The sequence below is a fragment of the Notolabrus celidotus genome, chromosome 19 (genome assembly GCF_009762535.1).
Source record: "Notolabrus celidotus isolate fNotCel1 chromosome 19, fNotCel1.pri, whole genome shotgun sequence".
Classification (NCBI taxonomy): domain Eukaryota; kingdom Metazoa; phylum Chordata; class Actinopteri; order Labriformes; family Labridae; genus Notolabrus; species Notolabrus celidotus.
In genome coordinates this window covers 11,203,611-11,215,909 of record NC_048290.1, presented here as the reverse complement: position 1 = coordinate 11,215,909, position 12,299 = coordinate 11,203,611, and the positions used below count along the sequence as shown (strand labels likewise).

The 12,299-nt window shown below is 39.4% G+C and overlaps 2 protein-coding genes across 4 annotated transcripts in view; one reads left to right on the top strand and one right to left on the bottom strand.

Annotated features, from left to right (window-relative positions):
• The first annotated feature begins 353 nt into the window (after nucleotides 1-353).
• On the top strand, nucleotides 354-4,114 carry LOC117830894 (sphingosine 1-phosphate receptor 3). Its single transcript, XM_034709232.1, has 2 exons — nucleotides 354-834; nucleotides 1,556-4,114. Exon 2 carries the CDS (start codon nucleotides 1,620-1,622, stop codon nucleotides 2,745-2,747), a length of 1,128 nt encoding a protein of 375 aa, XP_034565123.1. The 5' UTR covers nucleotides 354-834; nucleotides 1,556-1,619; the 3' UTR covers nucleotides 2,748-4,114.
• An 840-nt stretch (nucleotides 4,115-4,954) lies between these two features.
• The window catches only part of shc3 (SHC (Src homology 2 domain containing) transforming protein 3), a 37,986-nt gene continuing 30,641 nt past the window's right edge, over nucleotides 4,955-12,299 (bottom strand). For all 3 annotated transcript variants that reach the window (XM_034709229.1, XM_034709230.1, XM_034709231.1), the window contains exons 6-14: nucleotides 10,822-10,941; nucleotides 10,427-10,480; nucleotides 10,152-10,203; nucleotides 9,934-10,063; nucleotides 9,669-9,822; nucleotides 9,468-9,561; nucleotides 9,176-9,367; nucleotides 7,051-7,376; nucleotides 4,955-6,957 (exon numbers count right to left, since the gene is read on the bottom strand). In XM_034709229.1, the coding sequence (XP_034565120.1) occupies nucleotides 6,829-6,957; nucleotides 7,051-7,376; nucleotides 9,176-9,367; nucleotides 9,468-9,561; nucleotides 9,669-9,822; nucleotides 9,934-10,063; nucleotides 10,152-10,203; nucleotides 10,427-10,480; nucleotides 10,822-10,941 (1,251 nt within the window). In that variant the 3' untranslated portion in view covers nucleotides 4,955-6,828. The remainder of the gene's footprint in view (nucleotides 6,958-7,050; nucleotides 7,377-9,175; nucleotides 9,368-9,467; nucleotides 9,562-9,668; nucleotides 9,823-9,933; nucleotides 10,064-10,151; nucleotides 10,204-10,426; nucleotides 10,481-10,821; nucleotides 10,942-12,299) is intronic.

Genomic DNA, 12,299 nt, shown 5'->3' with positions numbered 1-12,299 from the left:
AACTAGAACCATATAGAACACAGCATATTTTAATATTCACAAAAACTGGTTAAAGTATGTCAAGTTCAGTGGCAAGCTCAAATTATGTAGACAGTTTGAGTTTACTAGAATAATTTTGGACATTTTATGGAGTTAAAGCCATAAATTCATAAAAGCTAACTATTGAAATAACTTAACATTAACTGAAGCTTACTGGTGATGCCTTGTTAATCATACTGCTTTGACGCAATTGATGCATTTAAAGCGACATTACAAAATACTGATGAACCCATCATGTTTAAGGGTAAAGATGTGTCTAATCACTACAAAACCTACAAAATATACAGTATACTACATAAAAAATTAACTGAGTAAACAAATAAAATATATATTCTATCTTCTTGTTTTTGAATAGAGTCCTGCTGAATTGTTTTATGTTGTAGGCTACAGCAAGACTCCCACGCTGAAACATATTCTCGAGAAACTTCTCAACACGTCTGCAACATTTTCTAACTCATTTTAAACACGTTATTAGTTTATAGTTTCCACATACCTCTTGGTTTTGATATGCTTGTTTAATTGAACTAGCCAGAGAGCCTTCCCAGCCCCTCTGCTCTCTCTGCCCGGGTAGGAGGAGGGGGGAAGGTGGGGGAGTGACGAAAGCCCAACCGTCGACAGCTCCGGAGTTTGGAGGCATCAGTGAAAGATGAGGAGCAGCCCTCTCCTATCGAGCGAGGACGAAGAATTTGAAGTTCTAATGTTGGAAATTAAGAAAAACGACAGATGAGCATTGAAATGTTTGTCTGTCAGTGTGGGTTCAACTTTCAGCTAAAGCCGGTCTGCGTGCACCCCGAGGTAAGTTCTGTTACTGCTCTCATTTGTCAGAACTAGTCTGCAGAAAGACGCACTAATTGATTAATTACGCCTTCTTTGATTCACCATTACCATCACCGATTAGCCATGTCTAACGTGTGTGATTGTGATTCAATATTAAGCAAATTTCATAACTAAAAAGCCAAATTTACATGGCAAGGCAAGGCAGCTTTGTTTGTATTGCGCATCTCATACACGAGGGCAACTCAATGTGCTTTACATTAAAACATTAAAAGCATTGGAAACATTCAGTCAGGCATAAAAGAACACCATTAAAATGACAAATATAATAAAACAGAAAATAAAAGGAAAATTTGAAATATATTAAAAATTAGATTAAAATTTTAATTTAAAGTGAGTTAAAATAAGCTAAGATAGGAAGGCAGTGGCAAATAAAAAAGTCAAAAACATGTGAATTACATTTTAAATAGAGCTCTTGGCAGCTCTCAACGATCCAGACTTACTATGTAAACAAACAAATAAAGGTCATTGTGTTTTCTGAATGTGAAGACTTAATTCATCCTAAGTTTTTATGTTTTCTGGCAGTTTTGCCAGACTTAACCTCTTGCTTCACTGGGAAAACAGGAATGTATAGTGAAATGCATCAGACAAAATTATTGATTGATGTTTTGCTGTATAATAACAATATATAGAACTATTTATTGGCAGCAATCTGTATTAACTCCCACTCCTTCCCCTGCAGCTGAACACGGTGGATTGCTGACACTGGACTCTCTGCTCACTCCTGACATCCAGTGTCAGCAGCCATGATCAACCCTCACATATACCGCCACTACAACTACACAGGCAAGCTGGACCACCGGGCTAGCATTGGCACCAGCACCGGCACTGTGGACACCAAAACCATTGTGTTCCTCATCATATGCAGCTTTATCGTCTTGGAAAACCTCACTGTGCTGGTTGCCATATGGAGGAACCAACGGTTTCACAACCGCATGTACTTCTTCATCGGTAACCTGGCTCTGTGTGACATGCTGGCTGGAGTCGCCTACCTAGTTAACCTGCTCCTGTCTGGAGAGAAGACCCTACAGCTCTCACCAGCACTCTGGTTTGTCAGAGAGGGGAGCATGTTTGTAGCGCTTGGTGCTTCTGTTTTCAGCCTCCTGGCTATTGCTATAGAGAGACACCTGACTATGATTAAAATGAGGCCTTATGATGCCAACAAGAACTACAGAGTGTTTCTCCTCATAGGGACTTGCTGGTTGATTGCAATAACTCTTGGAGCTTTACCTATTCTGGGCTGGAACTGCCTGGATAACCTCCCTGACTGCTCCACAATCCTTCCTCTCTACACCAAGAAATATGTAGCCTTCTGTATCATAGTTTTTATGCTCCTGCTATTGGCCATGTCAGTCCTTTATGCCCGAATCTACATCCTGGTTAAATCCAGCAGCCAAAAGGTTAACAAAAACAAAAACTCTGAGCATGCCATGTCCCTGCTGCGCACTGTCATCATCGTAGTAGGGGTCTTCATCGCTTGCTGGACGCCCATCTTCGTGCTCCTTCTGGTGGATGTGGCGTGTCAGCAGCGCTGCCCCATCCTCTACAAAGCAGACTGGTTCATTGGAGTTGCTGTCCTCAACTCAGCTATGAACCCGGTGATTTACACCCTGGCCAGTCGTGAGATGAGACGGGCCTTCTTGGGTCTGGTGTGTGGGGTTTGCTACAAGGTGAAGGATTCCGGGAACGGCAGCGGGAACAGGCAGTCTTTGGAGCCAAGCCGCAGCCGGAGCAAGTCGTGGAGTAGCCAGAACAACCCAAACCAGGGCCAGCAGAGCTCAAGGCAGGCGGAGAATGACACGGCCCGTGGAGAGGTCTCGGTGGTGGCAGGAGGTGCTGCTCAGGCTGCACTTGAGAGTGACAGAAGGGAATGAAGGAAGGGAGGGAGGGGGATCTATAGAAGAAAGGTGAGAGCTGTCATAGTGTGTAAGCTCAAGGGACTGTGCAGTGGGCACAGGCATCAGAGTTGTGACTGATCAGTAATTAAGGACTGCTTGAATTAAATATAGGCTGCAGGTCAGTGGTTTCTCCTTTATGCTTGATACTGATTTTTCCACATCATCCATTATCCCATTGTATTGAACCCACCTTTGGTGTTTGACTTTTTGATGTATGATGCAAAAATGCTAAACAAAACAACAAATGTTGGCTCTTTACCAAGCACAGCTCACATATCAACACAAAAATCCAAATAGGGCCGTTTCATAGCTGTTGAAAAGCACAAACTTATCAAGTTTAAAAAAAATGCATGTTAAAAAAAGTTAAACATAGTGCATTTTTATAGGAAATAGCTTTTGCAAAATAAATGTTGCAACTGAAAGATGCTCTGACATAACATGTACCTGTGTCTGCAGACAAGTAAAAAGGGTGTAAACAAAATCCCCTATAACTGAAGTGCAATTATATTCATACCAAAAAAAATGTTATGAAGAATGATTGTAGCCATCCAGTATTGTAATGACATACAATATACATTATTTATTATTCTATGCTATGTAATTTGTAAGTGTGTATTTACTCAGTTATACTTCAGTATTCTGTGCAGTTACTGTAAGAAAAAAACTGCACCAAAAATTGTGTTTGTGATGTGAGTGAGAAGAGATCAATTAAATGAGAGAAAAGTAGCATTGTCTTTAAAGTGAATTTCAAAGATTAGCATATCTGATGCAGTTCATTGAATACAGTAGCTTTAATGTTACGAGGGCTCCATCTACTGGCTGATAGTGGAAGTTAGTATCCTCATAACTGACTTGTTGAGGACAAAATCTCTTTAATCCCTATTTTAGTACCATAGTTAAAACACATGCAAGTCTCACCAAGTTCCTAAAGTGCAACAAGTTTTGATGCAACTTTAAAAGCGTGATACTTGAGAAAATGAAGGAAGGGTCATGTGGACAGAGCATGAGAAAGAGTGCTTCTATTTACAGGATCAACAAACAAAAGTGAGAAGAAACGTATTATGTATAAAGATGACTCACCTGTATCACCTCATGTTTCCAGTAGAGGGCGCCATTCTGCTTGTTGACAGTTCTTCCTCACATCTTTGAGAAAATAAGTTCAATGTTAATTCACCTAAACTGCTAATAAACGTACGAGTTGTTTTGTAATTATTTATCAGTTTTAGTCCAGCCATACTTGTGGTTTTTATTCTGTCTGTCCACATTAAGAGACTTTTGAAACCCAAACATAATGAAGGTGATATCTCTTTCCTTCTGTTTATGCATTAAACTTTTAAAGTTGGCATCATCTCTTTCCAGAAACTTCTTTAAAACTACTTTTGTAGTTCAAACTGTTTGACTAAACAATTTGCATGTCAATTTTTAGCATTATCAAGTCAACACGTGAAATTTTAGAGAAAGCTCTGACCAAACTGTGTCTGCCAAAGACAGATATATTATTATTATTATACAGCAGAGATAAGAAAAGAGATTCTACACATTCACGGTTTTATTGCCAACAGTCATACAGAATAATGATGAACTCATACAACCAAAAGATTAAATCTGTAAACATCATTTGGACTTTCTTAGTTTTTATTTCCTTTTTTCTTTAACTATACCTGTTCCAAAATAGTGAGTTTCTGTGAGATCCCCTCCAACAAAGATCTATATTAAGAATCTGGAAATGATACATTTATAATATATAATAGGAAGGGAGGGAGGGAGGTGGGGAGAGAAGGAGACAGAGAGAGAAGAGAGGGAGAGAAAACAGTAGTCTCAAGCAGCAACACGCAGCAGGGCTAAACACAACCTCTAGTGAACAGGCATGCCCCATTGAAGATCAGCTATTGCACTTTGAAGAGAGAGACAAGAGAGAGAGAGAGAGAGAGATAGACGGAGAGAACAAAAAAAACATTTGTACAAAAAAAAGGCACATTTTCATCAACAGAAATCTGAAAACAAAGCCATGTTCTTTTTGTCTCCAAGCATGTTTGGTTGTCGAATTTCTCATCGTAATGTTTTGACAGATTCAAGTATGGAGTTGTTCTTTCTCTGTATGATTTGCAAATTTACTGACTTCAAATTTTGCTCTTCAGAAATAAAAAAAACATATTTTAAAAGACTTCTTCACGTTAGCATGGTGCTTGTTAAAGATTTAAGTCTTTATTCCCTCTTCAAGGATATTACATTTGATGAAATGATGTCATAAAGAATTAGATACAGTCAAAATCAATGGCAGGTGGGCGCCCTCTCAGTGATCCTTTGTGCCAATCGTTTTGGCACTTTCTCTTTATGCACTCTGCTGAAAGGGACACAAGAAATAAAGAAACCATAACAAGGGGTATGTTCAAAACAATGTCAACACTGGTTTTTGCTAAAAATATGTAGAAACTGTGAGATGTATGTACACTCCCTCTTGCAGCAAAATACAGGCACGTTATATTACATTGCATCTGTCTCATCAAACTCATTGAACACATGCTGATTTTGGTTCAATTGAAGTGGTCCAGTGCATATCAAATACAATGCCCTATTCATTTGGTATCCATCAGAGTACTGACAATAGTAAAGATGAGAGCATTTTTTTTTTTAAGTTCTATTTTTAGAAGCTGTTTTAAATGTTTGATTCCTACTCTACAAAAAGTGGTGAGCATAACCTAAATACAGCAAAGTGTTCTGATTGGTGCAGTGGAATGTGAATTAACTTTATAAACGGTTGGAAAATCGCTTTTTGACAGTTTGTATTTTCTTCTGTACTGTAAAGCAACACACAGCCGGCATCCCTCTCTACTCCGAACACAAGAGAATTAAAGTGAGTACGACTGAGGGGGGTTCCATGCATTTCTATGAGGACATCTAGTGGCAAAACAGTGGTACTGTCATAATATTCACACTGTAAGAAATTAAATCTTTTTGTTCAACATCTATAAGTGAAGGTGGTCAAATAGATATTCTGTGTTGATAAACTCAGTCGTCCAATTTTACTGTAAGCAACCACTTCAACACATTTTAAATTCATCTTTGTTCAAGTGACACACATGTTCGAATTTTCTGATTGTGCTCATTCGTGATGATTCAAATGATAAAAGTTTTAAAGTCAACCAAAAAAACGGCTGATAAATATCCATTGCATGACTCAAGCCCCCAAAACTAACCATCGACTGCACATTGAAAAGAAGAATCCAGATCAAACCAATTCAGAAATAATCACTGGTTGAAAGCATAAATATTTTACAGTGTCAGCATACACAAGCACCTCTTTCAAATAAAGGGGTATCAAGGTCTACGAACAATGTCCACAAGAACAGTTGATTTTAAGTCATGCGACTGCAGTGACACGAGAAAATACTTCATAAAAAATCTTTAAAGCCATTGACAGCACTATGGAGGATGTCAGCTCGCACCCTGACACTTTGTGACTACTGCAAAGCAAAACACATTCAGATCTAACCCCCAATAAAAGCAGGTTTCATATAGAGACTAATTGAGTGAGCTGTCACGCTATTGGTGAGATTAAAGGACATTTTCTGAAAGTAATTCCTTATAAACAGCTTTTGTTTTTGTTTCCTCAATCTCTTAGCCAACTCTTCCTGTAGAAATGTGGTTGTGCTTGACAGACAAAACTAAAATTTCAGGTTTTATTCTAAAATACTCTTGTTAACACCTCTTTGAGGTTTGATTTGCACTTCATCTAAACTACAAGAACAATTGTCTCTTTTAATCTTTTAAAACACCAAATCAAGATATTATGTCCAAATACACCTATGTCTTCTCAAAAATATAGCATTTCAGTCATCACAACAAAATAATAACAGTTCTATAAATATTTTTTTATCTTAAACACATCTTGCATCTTCCAGTGCCTCCAGTAAAGTAACCACGGGCCAATTTTTCCCCAAAACACCGTCAGTGCAACGAGCCTTTTAGCATCGATTCTCTGTGTTTCATCTTCAAGTTTCAGGATGGTAGGAATGACTGTCCAGAGCTTCCTGTTTCCCCCCAGGCTTTGCGAGAATCACTGTTTCCTTCCAACGGGCTGTAGGAGACACAGTTCACTCCCCGCAGACACAATGGGCAGATTGTTGTCACGGTGGTGGCCAATTAGATGGCTAATGCTGTCAAATATATGATCTTTTGTCCGTACCTTTGAAAAAAAGAAGATAGAAAAAGTTACATTTGGTGAAGGTTAGCACGACGAGTCAGTCATTTTAATCCCGCCTTTTAAACCCCTTCTTACCGTGCCCTCAGGGTCCACCAGCAGCAGGTGTTTGGCGAGTCCATTGTGCATGCCCGTCAGTACGTAAGACCCTGGGTTGGTCGTACTTTTACGAACCAGGAAGTCCCCGTCCTCTTTCAGCAGTTTTTCAGCGTCCCGGCGGCTCATTTTGCCGTGGTACCACGTCTGTCCCTCCAGCTCCTCCTGTGCTCGTAAGGCCAGTGAGCGCACGAGAAGAGGGCTGGAGTTGTCCACAGATGCTGCCTTTTGGAGACCAGAAACCTGGGACTGGACTTGTCCCTGGCAAGGTGGGTGGGACTGCGACTGAATGGCATCCTCAAAGGGTTCTGGTACGGGTGAGGGCAGGGACAAAATGATGAATTCAGAAAAGACATTTCTGGCATATCTCTTAATGTCTTGTAAACTATGCCTGTTCTTGATACAGTTATTATAACTGCTATTGGTCTTTAAATGTCAACACTACTTGAGCTAAATATCAGTGTCCTGAAATCTTTGTGATTATAAAAACACTGTAACTATATTATTATTTTCCACTCTACTTCTGTTACTGAGGAGACAGATGTGGGCACCATAAAGGTACACCATGAAGTTCTGACCACTAGTACACTGCCATGGAGCAGTATGTTTATGGAGCCTGTGCAGTATGAAGAAAATCAGCATTTTGCAATAATGCCATGATAATTGACATGCCATAAATATGTATTGAAGCGATATTAGATTAACTTTAACTTATATTTTCTGAGGCTTTGTTTCTATTTTTACACAGTACCTGGGTTTGAAACCAGCTGTTGCACATTTTTTGTGTAGCTATAAATGTGCAGCAGCTGGATGTCCACAGTTGTGGATGTATTTATAAGTTCTTAAACAATCGTAAAATAACGTCCTATTTTTCTGATTCACTGCTTTGTTTTTCTGAGCGACGGTTTCTCTGTTCACTGTTTCTCTAAGTAACATTACCACCACTTCTCTCTCTCTCTCTCTGTCTCTCTCTCTCCCTTTTTATCTCCCAGCAGCTTTTGTTTGAAACTATGACTGTATATCTATTTTTCAGTGGCTTCAAAACTATTGGAAAATATCTAATGTTAAACAATTGTCCATGCCTTTGTCTCCTCCAGGCTGGGTTAATTCAATGCACTACTCATTGGGATCCCTGGCCTCCAAAAGCTCCAATGTCAGGATCCTGATAAGTGCTGAAATATGTACACATTACAACCATCCTTCACTCACTACACTGGCTTCCCATACAAAAATCTCCTTCCTCACTAGTCTACCTCAAAGAACTCCCCAAACCATCACAAGAAACCTCTGATATGGTAACACAAGCCATATTCAGTAAGCTCCATACAGTGGGGGATCGAGCCTTCTAGAACATACCTTCACCTATGCGTGTCTCCTTTTTTCAAATATGAATTAACTTTTGTTGTTGTTCTTTACTGATTTTATGCAAATGTTTTTATATTTCCAGCACTTTTAAAACTTTTTAAAACTGAAAGGGTGTTATAAAAAAATCCATTAATACTAAAAGAATGGAGGTTGTATCTTTCAAAGCACACAGTATTAAAAAGTAGCAGAGTATTGGAAATTTTGACAACCTTAAACCTTGTATCTATCAATTACAATTACTTTGTTTCTCTCTTGCAGGGTCAACAAATGCTCTGGTTTTCCCAAATGCATGTACCAGAAAAAAAATACATACCAGTACTTAAAAATAATTTGAGTTTGAAGACTGAGGTGGGTGGAAAATGATACCTGAATTTAGTTTAAAAAAAGCAACAGTTCACTTTTCAGTTCTTTACATCCATGTAATTTGTGTGCTGAATTCTACATACATAGCTACACTCATCCTGCTGTAATTGATCTTTCATGTGTAATAATTACACGGCTAAGCCTGAACCTGAAAGGAGGAAATAACATACTCTGTACACTGATATTAACGCAGTCCTCCCATTGTATTAATTCTGATATGGTGCTATTATAATGCCACACTCGGGTCATCGAGGAAGACGAGCTAGCAAACCTCTATAATTAAGAACTTGCATGTTCCCTTCCTGTTCAGATACTTTTTAATGCTTGAACAGGTGGATTTTATTCAATCAGATGATGAAGGACACTAATTAAGACTTACTCATGTCAAATAGGTCCTTCTGTGGGCTCTCTTTGGCTGCAGCTGCCATCCCCTTAGTCACATTCTCAGCCTCTGCCTGGAGCGCAGCGAGCACCTGGGCGTCGATCTGCTGAGTGTTCACGTACGCAGGCATCTCTCCTGTTTTGGGGGTCTGGCCTTTACTCTCAGGCAGACAGCTTATATCGAATGATCCTACAGCAGACAATGTATGTAGGAGAGATAATCACAGTCACAGTGTTGCTTTTGTAAAACAAGAAATCTCCGAAAGTATTAAGAGGCATAGTTTCCTTACCCTGTTGTATGAAAATGGCCTTTCTTTCATCTCCCCAGCTTTCTCCACAGTGCCGCCCCTGGTAATACGTCTGATCTACTGAACCAGGGCCCATCTGATCACATATGAACACATGGAGATTTGTTATTCAAATAAGAAGTGAAGATCACAAGCTGATGGTTATACAGTAAAATAAAAAATAAGCTGTTTAAGTTCCTGTACCTGGCATCCATCTGGAGCTGCATTCTGATTGGTCAGCCGTGCATCAATAAAGCCTCCTGGCGGTGGCATCTTTCCAGGGATGTTGTTATAGTAAGGATGCTCAGCTGACTCCTCCTCTTCCTCTGTCCATGGTAACTCCTCCATGTTTAATACCCTGAGGAAAGTCACAGTCAATATTAGACTCAATACTGGCTGTGTGTTTTTTTTTCTTTTATCTTCCAGTAATCATATTTCCTTTCATGAGTGCTTCACCTGAACAACTCACCTGTCATGTGTGGAGGACAATTTGCTTGAGGGACACTGCAAGTACTGCTGGAAGCGGAGGTCAAAGGCCTGGCCGATGGTGCTGATGACATCCTGGGCCAGGCCGTCAGCGCACTCCAGAATGTGGCACGCTGATGAGAACCAAAGACACTCATTTTAATGTACTGCACATATAAGATACAAGAGACTGTGTAGAGCATTAAGTAAATGAGCAAATACCTCTTCTGTTTACAGGATCCTTTGCTACATAAGCAACATAATCTGTGGTTTCCTTAAAAAAAAGAGACAAAGAAAGCAGTTACAACTACTATTTTAAGATGACTTCTTGAAGACCAAATGTTGTTTTAATAGAGAAAACAATTTTAATTAAGTATTATAGTAATAAGAACAAACAAAGACTGTCGCCATTAGATTAAAATGTTATCTTATTGTATGGTTTAGGGTTACAACAAAAAAAAGTAGTAAAAATGAACACAGACCACTGAGTTACTTACAGGGTCTCCACCTGATGCAAAGGAGATGGACTGCATGTGATGGTTGGCTATGATCTGTCAAGAGCAAAGATTAAAGAACATATTAGTTCGAAAAACACATACAAATGCAAATAAACTATGACCCTGTGAATGATTCTTTCACTCTGTCACCATCTGCTGGCATTATCAAGAAGGGCACTTTGGCAGACAGCACTGTGCTTCTCAATTACTGACCGCTTCTACCACAAAGAGGACAACTTTAATAACTAGATGACTAAATATACAGTAGACATGTGTGATCAGAAAGTCAAGCTGTTCCTCCAACATCTGGAGACATCATGTGCCCTTCCTGTTTTAGTTGCTCCCTCTAAGTTTCATTTCATTTGATTACACATATACAAAAGTTGCACACTGACCTGTTTGCCATCAGGAGTCATCAGGTTGAGGCTACTGGTGGAGATATTCAGGTTAATGGACATGCCAGCGAACTGCAGGTTACTCTTCCCCAGGATACTGGACAGAGCTTTGGACGGTGGCTGAGAGGATCAAAGAACACAAACAGACAAAGATGAAATTAATTACTTTTACGGAAATATATTTTTAGCAGTTGTACTGTATACGATAACATGACAGTTCAGCATTATTTGGAATAATCTAATAAAAGAGAATTGTCTTTAATTGAAATTCTAATTTTAGCAGCTGGTCAGCAGAAAAGGATGTTGCAATTTTGCAAAGCTGTTCTTGGAGATCATGGACAAACAGTGCAATCAAGCAATCACAGCCCTATGGTGTCATCACTGTGCTGCTCCTGCACTTCTTTGACATTCCTCTATGCTTAGATAATCACAGTTGGTAACCCCTACCCTAACTCACCCAAATTCAAGTTATTGCTACTTAAGGCTGTCGTTGGTAGTCAGATTTACACACTTTTTGTTATACTGGTTAAAATGATCTTTATGTCCCGATGGTAATCAATACATAATGTGTTCTTAAAAAAAGAGTGAAAAAAGCTGCCATCTACAGCTGGAGTAAACCTGGGAAAACACCAACCAATCCCTGCCATCAGGAGCCAAATTATGAAACCAATCAAATACCGTCCTGCCGTTCTATCCGCCTCCTGCGCGAACATTTCATGTTTCTTTGTGTTTTTAACTTTCACTATGATAATGTTTTGGTGTTTTCTTACTGCTGAGTGAGACATGAGTTGACGTAGTGCAAAACACAAACGATGTGCTGAGGACCGGTTTGGAATATGTCACGATCATATGGTCGTGCATGTGAGTGGGGGCGTCGTATTGGAGGAGCTCCGAGGGGGTGGGGGGTGGGGTTAGACGGAGTCCCGAGGAAATGCTACATTCAAATTCATGCTAGTTTTACGTAACTACCAACCCTAGCTTTAAAGCTCCAGTGAGTAGTATTTTTTCTACATAAATGTTTTTAATGCCTGACACTTTTGCCACAGGGTAGTTGTCAGATGAGGTGGTGAGCAGCTCAGCTTGCTGCAAAATTAGCCTGTTTCTTAAAATTTTCTATGCCAAAGATTCTTGACAAGGGATGTTTGACCATTAAAAGAAAGCAGGATTAGATTTTTTTATTAAAGGTCGACCCCTGTGACCATAGTGGTCACAAAATTGACCTAAACTGAAAGTTTCTGGCAGGTGCTTTAAGAAAGTCCTCAGTAAAACCAATTCTAATCCTTAACTGCATATCTTGAATCAATAGTTACTCCCAATATCTAAATAGCTAAAATAGCTGAAATAGTGTAAGTGAGTTAGCTTGCTAACCATGTAGGTAATGCTACCAGTAAACTTAGATTACTTGAATAGTATTTGCTAGCATAAAGGGTAAGCTGAACGAGCTAAACCTGCACCAACCTCTGGTCTCAAGAAATTAA

Excerpts from the sequence above, each read along its gene's own strand:
- LOC117830894 (XM_034709232.1), top strand. The coding sequence starts at position 1,620 with ATGATCAACCCTCACATATACCGCCACTACAACTACACAGGCAAGCTG.